The 26,162-nt window shown below is 42.8% G+C and overlaps 1 protein-coding gene across 1 annotated transcript; it reads right to left on the bottom strand.

The window, feature by feature from the left end:
- Positions 1 to 7,658: 7,658 nt before the first annotated feature.
- On the bottom strand, positions 7,659 to 8,717 carry ATOH1 (atonal bHLH transcription factor 1). Its single transcript, XM_025873537.1, has one exon. It carries the CDS (start codon positions 8,715 to 8,717, stop codon positions 7,659 to 7,661), a length of 1,059 nt encoding a protein of 352 aa, XP_025729322.1.
- Positions 8,718 to 26,162: the final 17,445 nt, after the last annotated feature.

The raw sequence follows: 26,162 nt of genomic DNA, 5'->3' as shown, positions 1-26,162 counted from the left end.
CCTCAGTATGAAATTATAACAACACTCTCAACACTTCATAAGAATCTCCTCCGAGTTCCAAAGGAAGAGATCTGGACTGAGGTTGACTTGAAGATTAGCACTGAGGACTTCAAACCTCTTGGAATCTCTACTATTTTTGAGAGAAACAATGAAGACTGTGAACAGGGTCTCCTTGGAACTAGGGATAGAATAATTTGATGGCAAACATAGGACCTCAAGGCTGGTGGGCTCATTTGTAGTGCCACTCTGCCATCACTACCTACAAATTGCTCATTCATTGATGAAGAGAATGGACAGATGGGGGGGTACGAATGAGAGATGGTGGGGCAAGAGTTTGGAAAGAATAAAAAAATTAGTCACCAAAGGAAGTCATGCTGCTTCATGAGATTATTGACCTCTAAATCATCAAATTGGCACAAATCAACTGGCATAAATCAACACAAGGGAGCAACTACTCCTTCAGTCAGGTTATAGGTGGCTGACTTTTCTATTGAAGTCCATGGCCCTGTAAAGGCTTCATGCTGGAGTTATTACAGTGATGTGACTTAGCTTACCTACCTTAAACCAGGGGCATCCTGACAACCTGATTCTGTCCTCTGTTCTCTTAGAATTCGTGTAGCAAGAGAAGATTCCTGTTCCCTACTTTTCTCAAGTACTCATTGGTTATGATTTGGCTTCTCTAACTGAGCCAGGGAGTGAAAGTCTTGGGACCTGAACGCTGCTCTTCTGCTTCAAAGCTAGCTGGTATCACCTTAGAGTTGAGACACCTCAGGCCTGAAGCATATTGTCCCAGACACCCATCATAACCTGAAAGCAACCAAGTCAAGTTCATGCGATCCAAGAAGCTAAGTTGCCTGCTGCTCTCTTCTTGGAAAAATGACTGAATATTATAAGAGAAGGCAAAAGGGGATTACAGATATCTCCTGCTTTTCGAGAGGCCACATTAGGATACTCCTTTTGTGAAAGATCTACCTTAGTACCTTTTTCTGCTGACCAAAGGCAATCTGAGGAGGATTTTCGAGTTTACTAGCTGTGTAGAGGCAGGGGCATCCACGCCCCCCCCCCAGTCCCCCCCCCCCCCGGCCCCCCTCCCCCCCCAACAACACCCCCAGCAGGGATAGTGACATTGCCTAGATCCTTTCCCAGGAACTACACTCAACATCTCAGCATCTAGCTGCCATAGTTCTGAACTGTATCCGTGAGCACCTGTGCTTTACCTCTATTTTGTGTGTCCATTGGCAAGATATGTCCTAAAGGATCAGAAAAGATTAAGAAAGGTTCTTTTGGGGGTCTGGGAATGCTCAAAAACTTTTCCATGTAAATTAATGATAATTGCTTCTTTGCTTTACGCCATTTTGGTTTATGAAAGTTTTCATAGGAATGCTCTACTTTCAGATAGAAGGGAAACCTGTATTAGCCAGTATCCATTTTCATAGACAGTCTCAAGAAGATGTCTAACAGGGACTCCTTTAGGTCAATGCTTTCATAGTATAGTCTTTGGCTCCATTTGCATCAGATTCATCTAAGAATGCTGTATGCAGATTCCTGGCATTTTTCTTTGACCCAATGAATCAACAGCTCTTGGGTTATAAAAAAATTCAAAGAAAAAAACCCTGTACCTTGCCACTAGGTTGTTTCCAGAAGCAGATATGTGTTACTGAAAATGAAAAGAACTGACCTTTTGCTTTCCTGGTCAGCTGGTGACCCGATGTTTTCAGATTTCCCCTAGTCTTGTGGCCTTTAAGATATAAAGTCCACAAATGATGCTTACTCCTTCCTCAAATGCTACCTCACCATTGTCTCAGGCTGAGGATCCCTCCCAAACCCAGCCCTTCCCTCACCAGCACCCTAATGCCAAGAGTTTGTGGGGGCAGGAAAAGTAGGAAGAATTGTAAGGAACTGTCTCTGGAAGAGAATAATTAGTGGCCAGTGGCCCAAAAGGGCAATGACATCTGCTGGTTTGAGAAGTCCCAGGACAGCCACCTCAGATCCTAGTTCCCACCTTCTTTCCCCATCCTGCCTGTAGCTGGGCCTGGTAAATGGGCTGGTCAGCAGAACACCATTTCTTTCATCAGATCTCTTAATTCTTTAATCAGATTTTCTTAAAAAAATATTTATAGTGGAGAGCATCTTGTTTTTCATCCCTATGAAGGCAGCTTCTGGTTTCCTAGGGGGAAAAAGTGAGAACTTGGAGCATGGGCCTGACCTCTCTGCAGATGAAGCAGCAAAAACCCATTTTATTTGCTTGTTTGTTTTGGACCAGAGAAAGCAGGACTGAAATAGGAAGTGAAACCCTGGGATGTCGCGAGGCCCAAAATCTTTGTACAAAAATGCTTAATTCTGCTTTGCTTAAGGAGCTAAATGAAAGAAAAGTCCTTCACGGAACGTCCCAGCTGGCGCACTCGTTTCAGTCAACGTTTGGAATTCTAAGAACGTAACAATATCCAACTATGTATAGACTATCAAATATTTTAGAATAAGGGAGGGGCTGAAGAACTGTATCTTTGGCTAGAAAGGGGGGAACGGATCTTCCGCCACAGGCCCTGGGCCCGGCGGTCAGTGGCGCGGCTTGGCCGGGAGCGCGTTCGCTGGGCCCCTGGCGCGGAGGATGCGCCTGCTCCTTGGTCCTGGTTCACTGCCTCAGGTGCCTCAGCCCCCAGCCCAACTTTTCCGGGACAAGCCCGCAGCTCTCCCGCCGCCGCCTCCTCCAGCTTCCCCTCCCCTTGGCAGAGCTTGGCTTTTCCTTTGCGCCGCTTCTTTTCTTGCCGGGCCGGTTGCTGGGAGGTGCACTGGGCAGTGGCGGCTCCCGCGGCGAAGCTGGGGGAGGAGAGGGGCCCCGGCCAGCCACGGAAGGCGGCGAGAGTCGCTCGCTTCTGTGAGTTCTGCCGGTGGGGGGCCGAAGAAGGCTGTCGACCGGGAGAAGGCCGAGGTTGAGGAGGCCGGGGAGGGGTGATGATGGTGTTAAATGTGGCCGCGCAGCTCCCCGGGGAGCTGCCTGAAAGGAGAGTGCGCTCACCAGCTGACAGCGCGTGCCCCGCTCCAGACGCTCCGCACCGCGGCCAGGAGCCTCTGCCAGCCCCTCTATTGTCAACCGCTCTCTAATTAAGAAACACTCACATTACGGCAAACCACCCCCACGCTTCTTGGTTCCTGTCCTTTTCTTTATCTTCCCCCGACGACTCTCCTCCCCTGCCTCTGCCCCCGCGTCCCAGGATTTAACCCATTCTCCGCTCCGGTCGCCTAGTCTTGCTAGAGGCCTAGAGGAAGGGAAGCTACCTCAGAGGCGGGCGTCTGGGACTCTCTGCTCGGCCCAGCGGTGAGGGTGGCTGGTGAGAGTAGAGTCAAAACCAGCGAGGAAACTTACACCTTTATTACATGCCCACCGTCCCCCCTCTCCTTCAAATCTCCCATCCCTTCCCACAAAACAAATTGCAAATAATTTCACTGCTAGAGGTCATCTTTAACTCTCACCAGCAGTACTTGCTGGGTTTTCCAGATTGCAATGGACAGGTCTAGATGGCGGTTGACAAGCAGGTCGCCCGATTTCCGTTTCCAATTCTGACTGGGGTTTGAAACTGCCATGACGAAGCTGATCATCTCTTTCTTGAACTCTCAAATGAAGAGAGGAGAGAAATGATTCCCAGATATCGCTTCGTTCAGGTTTCAAGCTCTAAAAATCAATTGAAAGGCCTAATGAAAGCATTGGTCCTGCATTAGTTAAGGTTAAGGAAATTTAACTCCCCCCCCTTTTTTTTCTTGTTACGCTGGACCCCCAGTTAACAATGTCCCATAGAGAACATGTTTAAAGTTGCCAGTTGCCAAGAATAATCTTTCTTCAGCTTTCTGTGAAATCAAGTAAGTTTCCCGAAGGGTGGTGAACCAAAACCCTTCACGAATAAAAGTGGTGGGATAGAAGGCAGAGACAGGATAGAAAACAAGCTGTTTAAAGTACATAAAACTCTAGAAAGCACCAAGCAGTGTCGCAAAAGACTAACCCGATTTATCTATCTTCATTACTTTAAGAAATGCTGCCTCTTTGTTTGTTTGGGTGATATTAAGCATGCTTAACTTGCACACATAGTTGATTCCTTTGCTAGTATCTTGGATACTTGGATCTGACTTTGGAAGGTAGAAGCTAATTGCTAATAATGGAGAGAAAGGAACCAGTCAGCATGGCAGGAGTGGTCTGGCATATGGGGAATGAGCGCTCAGAAATACTCAATATTCAAGTTTCCAAAATATTAATGAGATTATAGCAACCTGCAGCTATATGTTACAGCTTGTTAATGGAGTGTAAGAGAGCGGGCTGCCAAACGTTTGTTATGCAAACTCCATAGCAGAACCCTAAGATGGAAATGTGATTGTACATCTCTTTCAATGAAATGCCACCATAAAAAGAAAGAAATAGAATGAAGGAAAGAAAAGAGGTTAAAGTCCTCATTTGAACTTTGAGCACTTAATTTAGACAAAGTCATTTGGCTTTTTTTGTGCATGTCTTGATGAGTTAGAAGAATTCACCCTCACTTTTCAATCAGTGTGATACAGAATTTCCAATCTGATATTCTGTTGTGGCTTTCTCTTGAGAAGAAATGCAAAATGACTTCCTTAAATGAAGTTTGCATCATTTCTGATTCAAGTATGATGCCCCTAACATTTAAAAACATAAATATCTATTTTTGTGGTTGAGGAGAAAACACTGCACATTTGCCTAGCTGTAACTCCTTTCCATGGATTTTCTTAGAGAAAAAAATCTTGGCCACATTGACCTAGTGGACGGGAGTAGTTAGATCCAGTCTGGATATTGACACTTTGTGATTGTGTGATTTTGGGGCCAGCTAGGGACCGAAGTTCCCTCATTCATAAAAGATGGGAAGGAAGATGTTGTTAATGTCATTTCTGTTTTGAAATTCCTATAAGTCCATGAAAAGAAAAATAATAACTTTGGAAGAGGTTGTTCCCCCCCTCCCCGGTCAACACAAAATGAGCATAAATGGTTTTGAAAAATGAAATATAGGTCACTTTGAGAAAAAAAGGATCACAACTTTAATTTTTTTTCCATCCTGCCCTTACCCAGCTCAGATTCATAACAGGTAAAATAATTCTAGGTCGTCTTCTCTCTCTCCCTCTAAACATGTATACAAACACACCGAGCCAAATAACTATGAAAATATGTGTGTGCTCATCTTGCAAAGTTGCGGTGTGTCCATGCCTGTTGAGTTTACTTACTGAGAGCAGAATGGACACGTGTTAGAAGCAATCGCTTGATTTATTCAGCAGCCTGAAGATTCCTGATGTTTATCGTGAGCACGGCAAACTCAGCGGTGCAAAAGGTTATCTAAGGGACAGGTGCGTTGTTTCTGCCCCTGGAAAGTGTCGGGAGCAACCGCTCACCTCTCAGAGCTGGTGGAGTCTCTCTCTTGGCTTCCCTCAAGCTTCGGTTTCAGCTGAAAGCCGTGGAAACCCAGGTGGTCAGTCAAGAGCTGGTTCCACAGTGCCCTACTCAAGACCAGAACTGCGCTCCTTCGCACATTACTTTACTGCAAACCTGGCGCTCTCCTCTTTTCAAGGTGCTGGAGGGAAAGGATGATGCTGGGGCGATTAAATTAACTTTCTCTGGCTCTCCCTCCGCCCACCCCTGCTTTCTTGTTCTCACAATTTGTTATCCTAATGAAGACACAAAATATAAAAGATATGGCTTAAAATCAACTTCTCAAATTCAGCGATGTTTATCCAGTGGAACTTCACCCAATCTTTAGTTTAACAAATAGTTTTACTCTCACGTTTGCCGAATACATTTTTTAAATTCCTCTCTACTGTCTCCACACACGCACTATATAGCTTTTTCAAAATCTTTGATCCTAACACCCAGAATAGGCTTTTCCTTGGTGAGGACCCGGAGGTGAGAGTGGGCGTACTCTTTAGTTTCTGCAGCTGACTCAAAAATATAAATATTTTCTACCTAGGAACTAATTCAGAAAGACAAAATAAAAGCAAATGTTATCGTCTTTAGTGGAATAAGCAGAATTGTTTGGGGGAAAAAAGGGGGGGAGCTCAACAATTTCCTAGGGCTTCTAATTTTTGAATCAAGGAACCCCATCTCCTTTCCCCTCAAGTTTTTTCCATTGTTATCTTTTTCATTCCTGCCTTCAACTTACCCCTATCGCCCCCGCCCCACCCACCAATGAAGGAAAGAGAGGGAGGAAGGAAAGGGGAGAGAGAGAGAGAGAGAGAGAGAGAGAGAGAAATTGAGAAAGCTTGTGCTGTGTGCTTTTGACCCATGGCAAAAGTCTTCAACTTGGTTAAAGTTTTTACGAAGTGAGAATAGGTAACCCTGGTAAAGTTCTCTACTCCTGGTGAGCTCTTAGGAGACCTGAAACAGGTGCCTCCTTTTGAAGAGGTTGTTGGGGCCAGGAGTGAGGAAGACTGGAAAGATCCAGGCTATCGAAGAGGCAAAATGGTTGCAAATTCGGAGAAATTTTTACCCAACAACTTATTTACTGACTTGATCATCGGTACTGCTTGAAGCTACAATGTTTATGACAGATTTTTTTCCTTCAAAACTCTTAGATTCGCATTTAATAGAAGACTAAGTTCAAGTCTTCGAGGTCATTTCAAAACTTTTTAATGCTTATATTAGAATGGAATAAGTGACAAATAAAGTTATTTTCACGTTTATTATTATCATTTGCAAAAGAAAATACATAAAACAATGGCAGTTGGCTTTGCTAAATTAAAATAAAATGATCTTGAGTAGAAAAACGTAAAAAAATGAATCAAGATAAGTAGAAATGGTAGCAAACAATCGATAATAAATAATTTTCCTAACATTAACAAAGCAAAATAAAATGGACCAAATGCTTTTGACACTACTGGATTTTTTTTAATTTTAATTTTTTTAAACAAACATTTGCAAAGAGCTTAAGGATTATAAGTGGCCGTGTTTAAAACAACAACAACAACAACAACAACAACACAAAACTGGTCTGCAATTGGCAGTTGAGTTTGTCCTGGAGCCGCAGCGGGAGCGGCTGATAAAGTGCGTGCGCCAAGTTTCCTAAAAGACGCCAACATTATCGCGATCCGACATACATACTGGATATGCTTATACAGTATATAAACCTAAGACTTCCCTGTTTTCTAACGTCCCATAGTCAAAAGTTATTCACTTTGGAGCCATTAACTTTGCGTTTCATGATACATTTTGAGAAAATACTTCGGAATACCAATTCTCCCACAAGTGAGTGCGCGCAACACACAGGGATGAATGCCCAGGGCATAAAATAAATTAAACACAAACCAGTGACAGAGAGGAAAATGCAACGTTTTAGCAGCGTATTGGCAGAAGGGAACTAGAATAATGATGCCATATCTGGGGACATAGAATTATATCTTATCTATCTACGGGGGGAGGAGGTGGGAGGAAAGACCAGAACTTTAACAGCAAGTTTTCATCACTATGGACCATAGGAAGTTTGAAATAGCGGCGGCTTTTGCAAGCCATCAAATATAGCTGCCATGTGAAGCCAAGTCGTTGCTAAACAACGACAATCGCAGAGCAAAAATTAAAAGGGTGCGGGGATCTTTAACCGCGGGGCTTCCCGCTCATTGGGCAAGGGCGATTTAGTTTCTGTCTCAGTTTTCAGGTTTCTGTCACCTTCCTAACTTGCCTCATCTGAGTCACTGTAATGGGAATGGGGGGAAAACTCCCCGTCGCTTCTGTGGGACCGGGGCGAAGTTTTGCTACTTTCTTCCTGCACTGGCTGCAGGGAAGGCTGCAGGGAAGGCGACAGGTTCTTTTGCGCCATCATCGCCGTCAGAGCGCTACCCTCGAAAGTCGAGAAGTGCAGAGCGTCCAGCTGCACCGAGTATCCTCCCGCGGAGGCCGGGGCGGAAAAGCGAGTCCGGCAACTTCCAGGCGGCGTCGGCCGCTGGCCCCCTCCAGAGGCTGGCTGGGTCCCCGCTGCGGTCGCGGTGCCCGCGCTGCCTTCGTAGGGGGCGGCGGCGCGAAGGTGGTGGTGGTCGCCCTTGCAGGATGCTGGCGGCGGTGGCGGTTGCTCCCCGCCGCTGGGAGTTTGTAGCAGCTCGGACAAGGCGTTGATGTAGATCTGGGCCATCTGCAAGGTCTCGTATTTGGACAGCTTCTTGTCGTTGTTGAAGGACGGGATAACGTTGCGCAGCTGGTCGAAGGCGTGGTTCAGCCCGTGCATCCTGCGTCGCTCCCTGGCGTTGGCCGCCAGGCGCCTTTGCTTCTGCACCCCGTTCACCTGTTTGCTGGAAGGGGCGCGCTGGCGGCTGCAGCCCAGCTCGTCCACTACCACCCCGCCTTTCAGCTTGCACAGCTGTTCCCGCACTTTCACTGGCCCAGGACTCTTGCTGCTGCTACCGCCGCCGCCGCTCCTCCTCACCAGCTTCCCCCGGCCGTCCGCCTCCTCCCGGGACGCCGCAGCCTCAGAGGCACCCAGCTCGGGGGAATGCAGCAAGTACTGGGCGGCGCGTGCCGTGCAGATGCCCTGCAAAGTAGGAGCCAGCCAGGCGCGTGGGTCGGTGCTGTCCAGGAGGGACAGCTCGGCCGGGTAGACGGGATGCTCTCTCGTCTGCAGGGTCGCAGGTGGCTGTGGTGGCGGCGGCTGCGGCAGGGGGTGAGGCTGGGGATGGCGATGGTGGTCCCCCAACTCCTTCACTTCAGCCCACTCCTCTGCGTGCAGCAGGCGGGACATTGCACTTCAGAGGCTCGGAGGCGCAGAGTCAGATGAGGTACTGGCAAACCAGCTCAACTACAACAAAAACCCTTCCTGGGTCTCTACTGCAATGTCTTATTTTTTTTCTCCTCGACCCTCCCCCACCCACACGGAGATCACACACCAGGTCGCGTGCAACGAAGCTTCTCCGGTTGCTGAAGGCGCTGCGCCCCTTTAAAAAGCGGCACGCGCCAGTGTGTCTCCCCCCCCTCCCCCCACCCCCCCCGCTCGTCTCCCAGCCCCCTCCTCGCGCCGGTCGCGTGTCTGCTCAGCCAATGGAGGGCGCCGGCAGGCGCGTGCGAGCAGCCAATCAAAGAGTTTTTACACCCGGAGAAAAGTTCCTGCGTACGGAAGGCTAAGCTCCCGCTCAATGTCCCCCCCCCCCGCCACGTTTTCTGTGCTCTTTTAAGTTAGTCAAATTCATATGTTAATTGAGGGTTGTAATTCGACTCCAGTGTTGTGTCACCGCGCCAGCCGCGGGGGTGCGTGAGCGGATGCGGAGCGCACTCTTGGCTGGAACCTGAGCGGGGCTAGACGCGCCTGGCGCTGGGAGGGCACTCCCGGCGGGGAAAACCCCGCCTGCCCTTTGCTGCCTCCAAGCTCGGATCGCAGCTCCCACCATTTGTGCCCAAACGTGTAAAATCTCTCATGTATGGCATACATATATGTATATATAAATCTTTCGTAATACATGTTCATAGATATATAATTGCTAGGTGAGACCCACTATTTAAAATCAGTGTTAGAATGAAAAAAACAACAAAAAACCCTATAACTGTCTCAGAATACATTTCTTAACTTTAATATCTCGCTCCAAATCGACTTTATGTAATCTAGTAAAGTTGTGGTACAGTGATAGAATGCACTAAATTTCAGGTTCCCCAGTCCTCTCAGTGCCCTTTTCCCGGCACCCCGGCCAACTAGGATTGTAATCTGCAGGAAACTCTCTGCTGAGTGGGTTGTAGGACCGGGATATTTTACAGCTTCAACACCCACAGTAGGACTCCTTACGAAATGCGGAGCCAGGGGAGAGTGCCCAAAGAAAAATGAAAGGCGCCTCCGTTCCCTGCAATTCTGAACCTTTTCAAGGTACAGAATCCCAGAGTTACCTACCCTTCTGCTTCAGGAGCCCTGGGTTTAATAGGGCGCGTGGCTTCTCCGGCAAACACCCAGAAAACCACAGCCTAACCCACTCCATGCCCCCCCTCCGCTTAGTTCGGGGTACTCTCCCCAGCATCCCCTATTCCCACCCCCACGATCACCACAGCCAGCCAGAGAGCCAAAACCCGGGAGGTCCTGGCGAAGCTGGGGCGCTGTCGCCCAGGTGAACTTCTTGCTTCCGCCCCTTAGCCCAGGCCTCTTGAATTCACAACAAAAAGCCAATCAGAAGCGCCCTGGCCCGGGGACCGCCCTGGCTTGTGTCGCTACACCTCCGGGCGCTTTCCTGCACTGTCGGTGGGGCGCAGGAGTGCGACGCAGCCGGCGGGTGCTAGTGCTGCTTTCTACCTTAGCGGTGGAAGGGAGTTTCTTCCCCTAGAAGAGATGGTGAAAAGAAAAGCCAGAAGAGAGAGCTCCCTGGAACCTGGTTTTGCAGGGCACAGAAATGACTCAAAGTTGTTCTTGCTAGTATTCACAGGGACTTGGTCTAACCTGCTATTTAGATCTCCCTGGACAGAAGAATTTCTGGGACTGGACTGGATTAGTGTGTACACACACACACACACACACTGTATTTTATATATATACACACATACTGTATTCTACCTCCATTTTCTATACTGTATACTACACACTATATCCTACCCTTCCATGCCTTGTATACCTTTGTGGAGATAGCTACATCTATCTCCAACTCTATAAAGGTATAGAAGGGTAGAATAGAGTGCTAATTCTGTTTTTCCTTCAACCTTGTTTGTTTGCTGGTGTGTAGGCACAGTCCTTGGCCTTTAGACCTTAAGAGCCAGACGGATCAGAGCTGGATTCTTATGTAAATGTTTAGGTTCTGCTGAAATCAGTATGTTAAGTAAGACATGCAGAAACAAAGCAAAAACAGAAAAACCCAAACTTAATCTGGGAAAACTATTGATGAGAATAAAGAAAACGTGAAAAAGGAAAGTCATCTAGCATCTTTTTTGGGAGAAAATTCTCCAGTTTTTTAGTGATTGGACTAAGTACTACTGGCATCAACTAATGATGCGTTTTCTATTTATAAATAATACTGCCATATAAAATGTGCTACTTCAAAAAAATAATTGCTAATAGCTGTGAGTGCCAAATTACAACTTTCAGAAAAACAATGAACCATCTTCTATATAGGTATGGCAGAGTAAGTGGCTAGAGTCTGGCAGGATCAGTTGTTTTTATTGCATTTTATTCCTAACACTTCACAACTGTATCAGCTGAAAGTTACTCCTTCCACATAATGTCACTACCAAATATGTAGGATGCCCCAATTTTCCTTGGACTTACATCATCCAAACATTTTGTTTGTACTTTAGATTTGACTGCATAACCACCAAATATTCATTTTCCTCTGCGCTTAAACAGTATTATGGGCTGTAGCCAAATATTTGTCAGATACACAGATTATTGATCCTAATTTGCTAGCTTTGTACATAATTATTAGCATTAGTGCTTCTTTGAAGCAAGCCTTAATGTTTAAGTGAGTAAATTAGAGTGGCCCAATAATGTGAGGGACAGTAAGATTTTTTTATAGGGTGTAGTGAAATACATTCTTTTGCATTTCGAGTAAACAGGAAGCTATTTTCCTTGCCTTGCCTTCCCTTCCTTTCTCTTCCATTAGGTGGGGCTGAGGAAGCTAGGCGTCTGAGCTGGGGAAGGGAACACAGGTCCCAGGGCTGGGGGGTTGGGGTTGGAGCCTGAGTAGTGTGAGCAGGGTGCCCCTGCAGAGGGTTTGTGGCATACGGTGTCAATCATCAAGTAAGGCAAGTGTCTGTCGGGGCTGGATGGTGGTTTAAGTAGAGAGAGGAAGGCTTGTGTGTCCACGGACAGCTGGATTAGTGACATAAGGAAGGATTAATGGAAGAAGAACATATTTGGGGACAATCAGAGTAAGGTTTCTCACTGTCACAGAAAGGAGTTACAAATATTGAAATGGAGAAGGCTGTGATGTTGGATTCAAATTGGAAATTTTGATATAAATTTATTGTTTTCAATATGTATAAATAGACGATGTATAGAAATCAACAGATACAAATCTGAGGTGTGTGTGTACCTATATATTCTCTAGTTCTTTTCGTTCTCAGGGCCTGGGATCAGCAATGAGCATATCTAGTTCTCACATTTTAGTTTTTAAATAAAATTGTCCACTAAAAAGAACCAGTGTTCTTGGGGAAATGGGCTGATTCCAAGAATGGGGCAGAAAAGATACAGATGAACATAAAACATCTTGTGTCAAGAAATAAGAAAGTGCGCGAAGTGTGATGGGGACAGGTCAAAAGACCACAGAAGCCTGCTTGAAGAGGCTTCTACTGATAAAATATAGCACAATTTGAGCATCAAAATATCTAGTTAGCTACCATTGAGAAATAATCTATGAATCCTTATTAGTATAACAGAATAAATGAATGCATTGAAGGTTTGATGAATACTTAGTCACAAAATACGTGTTGATTACAAATCAAAGAAGATTGTCCCTTCCGCCATGGTGAACTATGGCAGACACCAACTTAATCAAGTGATCAAAGTTAATACCACCAGCAATGGGATAAATAAATTTATGTGCCATTTGTTATGATGCAGAAAACTCAGCATTACTTCCATGATATTCCCGCCGAGGATACATATCCTGAATCCAATCAAGAGAGAGCATGATGGGGTGCCTGCGTGGCTCAGTGGGTTGAGTTCCCAACTCTTGATTTGGGCTCTGGTCACGATCTCGAGGTCCTGGGATTAAGCCTCAAGATGGTTCCTCGCTCAGCAGGGAGTTTTGCTTGAGGATCTCTTTCCCTCTCCCTCTGCCCTCCTCCCCCACTTTCTCTCTCTCTCAAATAAATAAATCTTTAAAGAGAGAGAGAGAGAGAATATCAGACCAACCCAAACTGAAAGAGCTTCTAGAAAATAACCAGCCTATAAATTTTAAAAGTATCAAGATCATAAAAAGCAAAATGCTCCAGGATCTATTCCAGACTAGAGGAAGATAAAGAGACATGATAATAAATCTGACGCCTGATTCTATGCTATCTTGTTTTCTAATAAAGCGCATCATTGGGAAAATTGAGAAAACTTGAATGGTGTGTGAGAAATAGATGGTAGCAAAGTTAATTTCCTGATTTTTGATTGTTTTATTATGGTTATGTAAAAGAAGAGAAGGCTCTCCTTTTCAGGAAATACTCAGGAAAATATTTGGGGATAATGGAGTAGCTTACTCTCCAATAGTTTAGTAAAAATCTTTTTTGTACTGTGCTTGCAACTTTTTGTAAGTTTGAGATTGTTTCTAATAAAAAGTAAAAACAAAAACAAAAACAAAAACAAAACCCCAAACTAACAGGCATATTTACTTTGTTCTTGTCTGGAGTTACTAATTCATCTCAATCCAAGCTTCATACCACAGTGCGTTGAGGCCTATAGTTATCGATGATGCTTTAAGTTAAGCTGTGCTCTGCCTAGCCACAGCACAGTATGTATCTAATGGGTTTAAAAATTCTTAGGTTTTAATGACTATTCCATTCACAAGAACTCAAAGAATATTTCTCAAGAGGTGCCAAAAATTGAATATTCACTTGAAATGCATTCTCGTACAGGTTTTTAAAATAAAAATTTCCTAGACATGATGAATTCTCCTAAGCAGTGTTCTGATCAGGTTGCCAACAGTAATAAAAAAAAATGAAACAAACAAATATGCCCCGCTCAAATGGATTGTTTTCACCATTGGTTGTAGCCTTACCTTAATAATTGGCAATTTTGGGAAAGAATTATGCATTTATCCAATCATTCTGATATGAATGGTATTTCAGAATAATCAAATAGTCTTACTTTAGTTCATCAGGAAAATTTCTTTTTTTTAATTTTATTTATTTATTTGACAGAGAGAGAGAGATAGTGAGAGATAGAGCAGGAACACAAGCAGGGGGAGTGGGAGAGGGAGAAGCAGGCTTCCCGCGGAGCAGGGAGCCGGATGTGGGGCTCAATGTGGGGCTCCATGCGGGGCTCGATCCCAGGACCCTGGAATCATGACCTGAGCGGAAGGCAGATGCTTGACAACTGAGCCACCCAGGCGCCCCGATCAGGAAAATTTCTTTTCAGAATATTTCTATCTGATAAAGTAGAAAAAATAGAAAATTTAAAAAAATCAATTATTTGAAACCCCTAATAAAAATTTCTATTTAGGCAATCATTTACAAATGAAGGAGCAATTAGATCAAAGTCTGTTGGGGGAATTTTACAATAAAGGGGTCCATTTGTCAACACGAACCCTAGTCATCAATCTTAGCAGCATCGTTTAGAGCAGAAGATGCTGATATTATGTGCTTCTTGGTTTTCCATGAATTATGAAGTACACAGACCCTTATGAAGTATTGTTTAAAAAAGAAAAAAAATCTGAATTTAATTAAGGCTTCAAGATAACCTCCTGTTTATAGGAAATATGGAGGATACTATATCAAGTTAAATGACATCACAAGAATGCAAAAAGCCAAACCTACATCATTTAACATTCTATAGAACAAATGTTCAATTTCAACAAGTGTGTGACATGAAGAAAGAAAGGGAAGTGAAGAAGGATTGCTCTTGATTAAGATAGTCTTATGATATAGTAGCAAAAGCAATGTGTGGACCTTGTTTAGATTCAAATTCAACTGTAAAAGGACATTTTTTTAAGACAATTGATAAAATGTGAATTTGAATTCAGTATTATGTGATACCAATGAGTTATTGTTATTTTTTTTCCCAGTTACAACAAAGGCAGTGTCGTTATCTAAGAAGCTATGTATGCTTTAGGAGCCACACATAGATGCATGTAGGGGTGAAATAGCAGGAGATCTATGATTTCCTTTAAAGTATTTCATCATAATATCAACAATATGAAAAAGGAATAGTGAAGTGAATGTAGAAAAATCTCAATAATGACTGAATATGGGTGATGTAAAGATTCATTAGACTATCAGCTCTATTTGCTCATGAAAATGTTTACAATAAAGACTTCTTAAAAATCCAGTGGCTTCTCACTATCTATTACATACTAGCCACATGGCTTAGTTCAGCTTTAAAATCCCAGTTATCTGGTCCTAACCTATGTTTCTAGACTGAGATTTCCTTTTTCCTTTTGTACAGTGTTTCTTGAACTATATTTTAAAGATAATCTAACTGCATGAGAATCACTTGGGGGTATTTATTAAAAAAGGTGATTCCTGGGCCCCTATCACATATACCAAATCACCTTTGTCAAGGGGGCCCAGAACTTGTAAATAGATAAACATTTCAAGGGATTCTTAGATGTGTCCTATCCTGAGAACTATTTTTCTACAAGTTTTCCTGTGTTCTATTCAGCTACTTTCTATTTCTGAGAACATGTATTGTAATTTCTGTCACCACAAATACAATAATCCCCAGGTACCTATTATTCGTTCCTACTTACTAAAGTGTAACCTAAGATTCAAAGTCTAGATAAAATGCCACCACCTCTAGGAATTCTTCCCTTGTCATCTCTAGGACCACCGTTTGTCCTTCAGCAAGGAGGTGAAAGCGGTGTCTTCAGGTTGGAGAAGTTCAAAACTGCATTCATTATAGTGCCTAAATTTCTGAAGGGTCTTTGACCACCAGGAACTGTCAACTCCTCCACAGTTTTACAGTATCTGTATTAGTTATCTATTGTTGCATAATAAATCCCCCCAAACTTAGTGGTTTATACAACAGACATTCATTATATCACGGTCAGTGGGTAAGAGATTCTGATGCTGCTTAGCTGGCTGGTTCTGCTCAAGGTCTCTCATGAGGTTTTAGTCAAGATACCAGCTTGGGCTGTAATCTGAAGGCCTGACTGGGATTGGAAGGTTCACTTCCCAGACAGCTCATTGACATGGCTGGAAAGTTAGCATCGGCTGTTGACAGGGGGCTTATTTCTCTCCATATGGATTTCTCCATAGGGCTGTTGGAGTGTCCTCTGACACGTGACCAACTTGCTTATGCCAGAGGAAGTGACTCGAGGGAGAAAGAAGCAAGCTGCACATGATTAAATCTACATTCCAAAAGCACACTGTGTCATTTCTACCATATTCTAGTTATTAGAGGTGAGTTACAAAGTCAAGACTTAATGAGAGAGCAATTAAGCCCCTAATGGAAGGGAAAAGAATCAAAGAATTTGTGAATTTGGGTTAAAACCACCATATACCTTTGTTTCATGTTAATTTCTTTGTTTCCTTTTGCAAAATTTAATTCTTTTTTATTGAACTCAGAGTGCAGAGATATTTTGGTAAAGTGAGAAAAATGCAGTAGAATGCTCTAGAAGTTGCATGTGAAGGTTAGAGTAGGTGAACTAATTTAGCAAATTACAAGTGAAGAGAAATTTCAGACTTTCTGTTTCTGTAGCAATTTCAAATGGCATGTGTTTAAAGATTGTATTTGTGACCATTTATAATGTCACAATGTTGACCATTGTCCACCATTTAGACTTTCCACAGAAACCATATTATGATGGGTAATTTCCCTTGTATTTCATTTTCTCACATTTTTGTGAGATCGCTTTTTATTTTAGTCATATTTGTGGATTTGTTTTTGATTTATGTTAAGTATATCCTGAGCATTGCTTTATAATGATTATTGGGATGCTTAGGGACAGTGATATGCTGCTAAAGGTGTAACAACTGAAAAAAAATGCATGCATATATTGTATACCTATGTAAGTTTATTGTAAAATTTACTAATATAAAGAATGTGTAACACACAGTTAATAAATAATAATAACATATTCAATATTCTTTATTGTAAATTCTCTATAGCTGCTGATGCTCTCATAGAATGCTTTCATTAATTTTTGCCTTTTTTGTATCCATAACCAACTAATGGCTGCATTTGATGAAAAAATAGAGTGTCCACTTGAATGTGGATTGATGTTTTTCAATTACTGTTAATGAATAAGATGAAAGTGAAACAATAATGAGGATGTATGTCGGAAACACTTCAGAGTTAATGATGAACAACTTCTTTGTTGAATATAATAATAATAATTTCCCAGTATTGTAAGAATATGTGCCCTTTTTTTGTATTATTCATAATGTAATGGCTACAGACACTGACAAAATTTTAAGTTTAATCTTCATTATTAACATTTCACTATCACTTTCTTAAGTCTAGACAATCAATAAAACAATAAATCATGCCTTGATTTGGGGATTTACAGATTTCTGTTGGTGTAAATACTCCAGTTGCTAGGTCAAATGGACATTTTCCTTAGCCATATCTTAATTGATTTCCTCTTCAACTTTCAACACAAAAACATTTTTTTCCAAGCTTTCTTTTCTCTTGATTTGGGGGTGTCATATTCTTCTCCTTTGTTTCTCCCTACTTCTCAGGTTGTTCTCAACTTCTTTTGAGGAGGTTTCCTTCCCTGATTGGTACTATGCTCTCATTTCCTCTTACTTTCCCTATACCATCTATATGCCAATCAATAGTAAGGTCTTCTCTAAAGTCCGGTTCTTTTTCAATGATTTTCACTGCTCTTAAAGTAAGCACAAACATCAACAACCAACACTAATTTGGGGGATCCGAGAATGTTTCCCAAGGAAGTAAGACCTGAAAGTTGAATAGAAGGCAGCTAAGGAAGGAGAATGGACACACAGCTATTAGAACAGCAACAGCAAAAAGGATCCTTGAAGAGAGACTGCAAAGTCCCGCTCTCTCTGGTCCCTCCCTGTCTCTTCTGCTTCACCTATCCCTGGCCCTTGCGGTGCTCTAGCCACATAGGTTTTTCCTTTGCTCATAGGTGTCAAACATTTTCCTGTGTCTGCCTTCACACACATTGTCTGCTATGCTCTTCCTTTCCTGACGCCTCTTTGTCTGGCTACTTCCTGTTCCACTTTCAGCTCCTACTTTCTCAGGGAAGCATTTCCTGACCCCCCAGAATTCCCCGTTTTACACTTTAATGGTACATTATATTTGTTCACTTTAGTATTGAAAACCATTATCAGGGGGCACCTGGGTGGCTCAGTTGGTGGGGCATCTGCCTTTGGCTCAGGTCATGATCCCGGGGTCCTGGAATCGAGTCCCGAGTCCCGCTGCCTGCTCAGTAGCGAGTCTGCTTCTCCCTCTGCCCCTCCCCTGCCCACCTCCCCAGCTCGTGCTCTCTCTCTCTCATAAATAAATAAAATCTTAAAAAAAAAAAAGAAAATCATTATCGGATGATTATTTGTGTGATTATTTATTTTATGTTTATCTCTCCTCTATCACCCTCCGCTCCTGTGGGTGAGGCTATTCTGCTCAAGGGCCCATTGTGCAAGCATTGGGGCAGCTGAGGAGGGAAGCTGGCTGTTTCCAGTGGATGAGTCATTTTCACCACCTGGTTTTTCAGTGTTTCCTCTATGGTAGATGGCCTGTGGTGGGCTTTGGGATGGGAAATAAAGATCTGGACACTTTGTGTTCACTCCTACTGGTCCACCTACATGATTCTTCCTCATATCCCCTTATCTCCACTCTTCCAATCTTACTCCCTACAGGCCCCTGATTAACCAGACACTACCCAGGAATCGAGGTGTATCCTTGCCATACACCATTTCTTTCTTCATAGAAAGCTGGTGGTCAAGTGAACCTCACAGGATTTCCTCTCCACACTGTCTTTCAGAGCCTTCTCCGAGATCGGCTGTAGTCCAACAGTGGCCTATTGGCAGCTTGCAAATGTATCAAATCACCTCATCCATGAATCAGGCCTCAGTTTTTCCTTCTGTTAGCCATTCCTTCTCTGTTAGCTCACTAAAGGTGAGGCATTGGTGTAGCTAAGTAATTAATATAAGGGCCTGGGACACATGTTTGTATAAATTACTTAGACTCTTTGGGCCTGATTGGCTCTGATCCAGAATGTACCATCTCCGAAACATGATGGATTGCTATTGTGACTCCTCTCCCTCCCACCCCACTTGTGACTTGATGTGATATCCAGATCAAGCAGAGTAGCTCCAGTTGTAGAGTCTCTTAATATCTCTTGGTTGAGAGTCTAGTCTCTACTAAGGTCCAGTAACATGCCAGGATTTGCTTTTATGGCGAATAGTTCTCCGCTACAGATGGCAGAGTCTTGCGTCAAGCCTTAGGGGTGTGTGCTGGGACTCTTCTATTTGGGCTTGCAAAAGACTGTAAATGGCAACCATGTGTTCCGCAAATACCTGTAGCACCATGGGATCTGCTGAATCATATGATCTAAGGGATAAGGATGCTCATTCCACAGCTTAAATCTGCTACAAAGCCCCACTCAAAACTAGCTGCTGCATGAGTCAACTGGCAAGTCAGAGCTGTGTTCCTAAATATGGCACATGCTTTCTCCAAAATCCAGAGAGGACTATCAGGCATTATGGTTTTCCTAGTGGCAAAAGGTGCAAGGAGTAATATAATTCTAAAATCATCACTAGTTTAGTAGGATCTTAGATATTTGTAGGGTTTATCTCCCACCCCCTGGGCCACATATGCCTCACAAGGGTATTTTTTATAAAGCACTTTCTGCTTTCCAGGTCCAACTAAAATGATGTCATCAGTAGAAGGGTCACTATGATGTTCTGCAAAAGGTCCAAATAATCAAGTTCCTTTATCACTAGAATATAAACATCCTTGGTTAAGATCTTGAACGCACCATTGTTCATTTCAAATGAACGTGAACTGCTTGGAATCATCCTTCCTGGTAAATTCAGCAGATCAATAGCCACATAATAAGTGCAGCAGCAGACCAGCAGCTGAGAGCCAAACTACCGCTTGGTTAGGACCACAGTCATCTACTCCCATCTGCCACGATCCATCTGGTTTTTGCAGGAGTCAGACTGATAGATGGAGACAACTCCTCCTGCATCCTTTAGCATGATACTAAATGTCTGTAGTTCCATTCAGGATGTGGCATTTTTCTGATATCCTATCTTGGAGGGGGTGCATTTTCAGAGATGTTCCCTTGACTTCTTCTGCCACTATGGCTTTGAACGCAAGGGTTAGAGAGCAAATGTGAGCTTTCGGACAGCTGTTAATCATACTCATCTAACCTATGCACTTAGGGACTGGAGAAATGACCACAGCATTTGCACCCACTGGGCTCCCATTGGACGGAGTTAGGCAGGATTCTGTTTATCATCTGGACCTCATATATTGTCACTGTAACAAACATCTGTGATAGCATTTTGGTTCTCCTGGTCTCAGTGTCAACTCACAACCTGTATCCAACAGAACCTTTAATATTCTGTGTGTTCTTCTTTCCCAGGTATAGCTGTTTGGGTCCATTTGCAAAATGATTAGAGGAGTCCTCCAGGGCATCTAATATCCCTTTCCATTGAATGGCTCAAACTTGCTCAAGTGTAGAAACCAGGAAAAGATTAGTAAAATGTTGTTTTGATGCCTATTATCAATCGTTGACCTACCTACTTTTGGTCTTCTCTATTTATGTAGATCAAACAATACCCTTGCTGGCTACCTGTATTCATTTCCTATTGCTATTATAACAAATGTTTTGGTCAGGGTAACCATGGAAACAGAATCGGTAGGAGATTCTATATATACATTTATGTATTTTAAGGAATTGGTTCATGAGAGTGTGGTGGCTGACAAGTCTGAACTCTGAGAGCAGGCTAGCAGCCTGATAACTAAGGCAGGAGTTAATGCTGCCGGCTTCAGGCAGAATTGCTTCTTCTATGGAAAGCCCCAATTTCTGCTCTTCAGGCCTCCAACTAATTGACTGAGGCCTATCTACATTATTGAGGGTAATCTCTTTTACTTAAAGTATTGTAAACTGTATTAACCACATCTATAAATACCTTCACAGCAACATCTAGATTAGTGTTTGATTGAGTAACCGGGTACTAGAGCCTAGCCAAGTTGGTACAACAAACTGATCATCACAACAAATTACTACAAACTCAATGGCTTTAAACCACACAAGTATATACCTCAGGGTTGTAGGGTTAAAGGTTTGGAATCTGTTTCACAGGGCCCAAATCAAGGGGTCGGTAAGGCCATGCTCTTCCTTAAACCTCTAAGGGGGAATGCGTTTCCTTGCTTTTTCCAGCTTCTAGAGGCTGCCTGCACATCTTGGCTCATGGCTCTTTTCTCCATCTTTGAAGCCAGCAGCATAGCATCTTTAAATCTCTCTGACTTCTTTTTCTGTTGTCACATCCCCATCTCTGACTCCACCTCCTGCCTCCTTTACCTTACGGAGAATCTTGTGATTATACTGGGCACACCCAGATCGTCCAGGATAATTGCCCCATCTCAAGATTCTTAATCACATTGCAAGTCTCTTTTGCCATGTAAGGTAACATATTCACAAGTTCCAGGAGATTAGGACGTGGACATCTTTGGGGGAGGGGTTATTTAGGCTACCACATTACCCATTTACTTGTGCCCCAGGAAACACTGTGGTCTATTGGCTACTGCCACAGATCCCTGTCTGGGTCCCTGATTTCCATTCTGGCTTTGCTTTCTGATATAGTAATTACATCCACCTTACCTTTGACATTAAAGTGATACCACCTGGCCTCTGGAATAGTAATTCAGAATCCTATCATTCCGTTCACGTGGATGAGCTCATTCCATGGCAGCTTTCCCGACTATACACCTGACTTCAAAAGGAGACAGTCACTGAATTTTCTCAACCATGCCAGTGTCCTCACATTAGCACTTTCCTTTTTGATTTGGTGAAGAGTTTTGTTTTTTTTTGGGGGGGGGTGCTCTGCTGGGAAACATAGCCAATGGCTTCTCTAGTCTTAAGCATTAAATCCATTCAAGCATATACTCCTCTAAAACTGATAAAGCTGTTTTCTGGCATTTCCACCTCATTTACTATGGGTCAGTGCTTCTCTCAAGTTTAAGAAACCCATCCCAGCATAATATTTGGACTTCTAGAACATTAAATCCTAAGTTATGGAAGTTCCCCTAGGTATTGCAATACTTTTGGTGAATAATTCCTTTGTATCCAAAAAAAGAACAGTACTTCCCCAAGTGGGCCATGCTGAAACTTGACCCTAGCTATATGCCTATAAACTATGAGAACGGTGGGCCAAATCTTGGATGAAGGCAAGTATTATCTTGTGAGGCATCGTAGCATAGTATATTTGCCAGGGCTATGTAAGGAAGCCTTCTCTGCAATTCTGCTCCGCTTACCATCAGGCCTGGTTTTCAGCCTGTACTGCCCTCTGGCTGCAGTTAAGGTGTGTATCATAGACGTTTTCTGGATTTTATGTTGTGTCCTGAGTTGGTGGCTTGCTGCCTTGAGCCCACCATTTTCTTTCAGCAGTACATCTATGGTACTCCACAACGCCCTACCATATCTGCAGTCTTTCATGACAACCACTGCTGCCGTATCTCTCAAATGGTAGAGATAGAGCATAAACCTAACTTATCCCCTTTCTCCTGCGTGCCGTCCCAGTTCAGGATGGAAGAGACTCAGTAATATTGACCCCGCAGCACGGCAGGGGTTATCACAACCCACTTATCTTTGTCACTATCTGGCCAGTGGGTGATCCAATTCCAGAAATCCATCTCAGGTTACACTTCCTACACCATCTCCAGTAGGAATGATTTTAGTTTAGGTTCTCCCAGAAACAGATTTTTAGACACGGATTCAGGATGTGGTAGAATGAGTATTTGCTTTTCAATTGTTTATTAAATTGTGCCTAACTATAGGTGTACATTTCGTGTATTTGATGGTGTACATGTTATATTTCTCAATTATTTTTTAAAATCTCTCCTTGCACTACATGAAAAAAAAATTACAGATGGATTAAAAGTTAAATATAAAAACATGAAATTATAGACACCTGTGAAGATAACGGAAGTGTCTTACTGATATCAGGCCAAGTAAGGGCTTTCTCTGCATAAAAATCACTGAAAGATGTAATAATTCAACAATTAATTAAATAATTTAAAATTAATAATACTTTTTAATAATTAAAGTTTCACAAACTGTAGTACATAAAAATTAAAAGAACCCTTTCCATGTACAAAAATCATAAAAGTTAAAAGTAAATGACAAACTGGAAAAATATTTGCAACAAATTTTACACACGGTAAGTAAACAGACATAATATAAAGAGGAACGATTAAAATTGATAAGAAAATGACTAGTTCCTGAAAGAAAAACAGCCAAAAGATAAGAGCAGGTAATTCACAAAGGAGCAGTAGAAATGATCCACAAAGATGAAAAACATATTCAACCCGGAAATGCAAATTAAAACAATAAGAAAGTTCCAGTTAATTATTTCAGATTAAACACACAGATGCCCTCCTCAAACATCGTTAATACGACAAAAAAAAAAAAAAAAGTCACAAAAGGCATAAACCCACAGAACAAAGAGAATGGCTGGGGAGACCATAACAAATGAAAGATGTTGACAAATTTTTACAAAATGGAAGCAGACAGACAAGTGATCACTGACTTAGCAGAACTGAGAAAGCCTGCGCCTTAGTCTTCAGGGGAAGCCAAGGTCCCTGCCCGGGGAATCTCTGAAGGCAGGGGTGAGGGAAGGGTCCACGAGGGGTGGGTGGGGAGAGACTGCAAACTAACGTTGCTATTGGTGTGCATGTTGGATTTTTGGGCTCCCTGATTTCCTCTTTATATTCTAAATTGAACCCTTCCCCTTGTAGAGTAATAAATACTAATGATCCCTTCACTTACTGTCATGGAAGCTTCCAAAATATTTTCATCTGTACTACTGCTAATGGGGACAGTTTTGGGATCTGTTTTAAAGCCAGAATTTCTGTGTGCACACGGGAGAGGATGCAGTGAGGATACTCTTGGCACCACTGGAATGTACGGCTCAGAATGCCTCTTGATGTGGAAGCTTCAGAATAATGGGTTCTGATAATCAATTCAGTTTAGGATAACCTAATGACAGTTCTCTAGGATCTTTTGTGGGGGGATCAAAAAATCTTCCTGAATTTATTCAATGTGTATATATTGAGTACTCTCTGTGTACAACACAACACAAAATTTAAGATATGGCTCTTGGAAAAACCTGTAACAGCTTCTGAATTCTCTTAGGCTACGGACTGAGTTCTTTCGTGTGGCCTCGAAAACTGCCTCGTTTGGTAAATACCCACCTTTATAACTCAACTCCAGCCCCTCTTACTTTAGTTTCCGGGACTCCCCTCCCTTGGACCTGCTGCCGGTTCTCTCAGCTATCGGCATTTCAGTTCTCAGATGAGCTTTCTCCCACTGAAGAACCACTGCTGGTCCCTCGGTCTAAAATGTCCTCTACCCCCTACGTCCACTCCCCAAACGTGTACTCATTGTTCTTCCTTTAGCTTGAGATTTTTATTTCTTCCAGTAAGCCTTCCAAACTAGGTCAGGGTTCTTTGTCATACGCTCTTAAGGCATCTTGTTCCTTTCCTTAGGGAATTAATCTCGGTTGGCAATTACACATTCATCGGTATGATTATTTATTTAATATCATTCTCCGACCCCAGAGTGTGAACTCCATGATTTTGCCCACTACGTTAGGTACATTACTTAACTCAGTGTCTGGAACATGAATGGTCCTCAATCAACATAAATTAAAAGAAAGAATACTTAAGAGCTGTTTAACTTTGGTTTATTAGTTCCTCCAAAGAATGGTTTAGTTACTGCCACGTTTTGTATCTAGTTGAAAAGTAATACTCTCTGTGTAGATTTTCAGCTCACAGAAATTTAATTTTGTTTGTGGCTAAGTGGAAGATGGGAAATTTGGGATTATATTTACACTAGGGGTTGCTGTAATAGAAGGTATTATGTTTTCCTGATGTCCTTTATACCTGTTCAGTTTAAAATAGATTTTATTAAGAAAAGAATTGTTGCTTATTTGGCTGAGTCATTCTAGAGTATTGCCGGCAATTATCAGTGTCGGCTTCATGTACTACCAGGTACTCTCTTAACTGTGAAAGTTCTTAATAAATTGTGGACTTTATAAAGGCCGTGAAAAGACTCAATATAGAAGAATTGAACTGACACAAAAGATGAGAACGAATTGCAATCGACGAGGCAGTCAGGGTAAGCATAACTGTATACATAGCATTTTGGAAAGGACACAATTTTGCTCCAGTCTCTCCTGTTAGGGAGTTTGTGGATCTCTGTCTCCTGGGACCATTCAGATTACCTTCTTTATTCTTAACCCAAGGGTTCTACTCCGCTGATTTCCTTTATTTCCACACTTATCCATGATTTACCAGGTTCGGTAAGAACGTTCACTTAAACAAAATCAGTTCCTTGTTGCCAACAGTAGAGAGTTCTTCATCTGTTTGGAAGTGTGCTGGGTTCAGTCTTTAATTACAGAATCTTCCCCACTCTCCCCACTGTTGTGTCTACTGGCTCGATTCCATGAGCTGCTGCAACTTCTAATGTGAGTTCTCTGAAAAGCCTGGCACTCTTGCCAGCAATGGGGAGTGACGGATCTCTGCATCCAGCTACCTCTTTCTGCAAAATGCTGCCTGCATTAGTTTTTCCTATCCGGTCTGTCTGTCTGTCTTTCACTTGGCAGTCTCTGTGTCCTGAGGTGGCCATGGGAGACTTTTGAAAGAGAGGTACAATTTGCAGATTCAGGTTAAGCTATGTGTCACCATCAGACAGCCCTCTGCCTGCCCTTGCCTAGAGTTTCACTGTAATTGTTTCTGGCTCATGTACATGTGATCTATGTTAGAACGTTCTTTCTCTTGCATATAGTCTTGGCCATGCAAGGGCAGGCAAACTATTAATGAAAGGAATTCATTTTTATCACCAATTTTTACTTACCAAGAAGGAATTGGAATTCCACCAAGGACGTTGTTTATTGAGAGTTATTATTTATTTTTATTGATAAGATCATCTATCAAAGATTTGTGAAAAAATTAAAAATCTCTGAAAAAGAAAATTATATCAACCAAGACAGCAAAAGGTATGTCTGTGGGTAAGGAAAGCATTTTATTTTGGGCTGGCTCTGTAAATGACACCAGTGATACTGAGGATTTTACTTCTAAAAAACTAGGGCTATAATACTGGGACTCACGGGAAAAACTGCTGTAAGGCAGACAACGTGTGGCAGAGGTGACTCCTTCTCTTGCCCGGCTGTATTCGTCCTGATACTTAACTTCAACATCTTAATCTGCTTCCCAATTTGGATCTGTCTATTCTTCTTTCTCAACTACCATGACCTGGAGATCATCTTATTTCATATGCTTGGTCTGTCATTTCAGCAACAGCTTTTCTTCTTGGCTTGGGCCTCTCGTTGCTGGGTCCTTTGGCTCAGTGCCTCTGACCTTGGGTGGCTGGTGCTCTGAGTC

This window comes from Callorhinus ursinus, unplaced genomic scaffold, assembly GCF_003265705.2.
Source record: "Callorhinus ursinus isolate GAN/ISIS: 27379988/994484 unplaced genomic scaffold, GSC_fseal_2.0 scaffold4, whole genome shotgun sequence".
In the NCBI taxonomy this organism is placed as follows: Eukaryota; Metazoa; Chordata; class Mammalia; order Carnivora; family Otariidae; genus Callorhinus; species Callorhinus ursinus.
The sequence above is the reverse complement of the archived record's forward strand: the minus strand, read 5'-3'. Positions and strand labels throughout refer to the sequence as shown.

Coding starts and splice junctions, on each gene's coding strand:
- ATOH1 (XM_025873537.1), bottom strand. CDS start 8,717: ATGTCCCGCCTGCTGCACGCAGAGGAGTGGGCTGAAGTGAAGGAGTTG.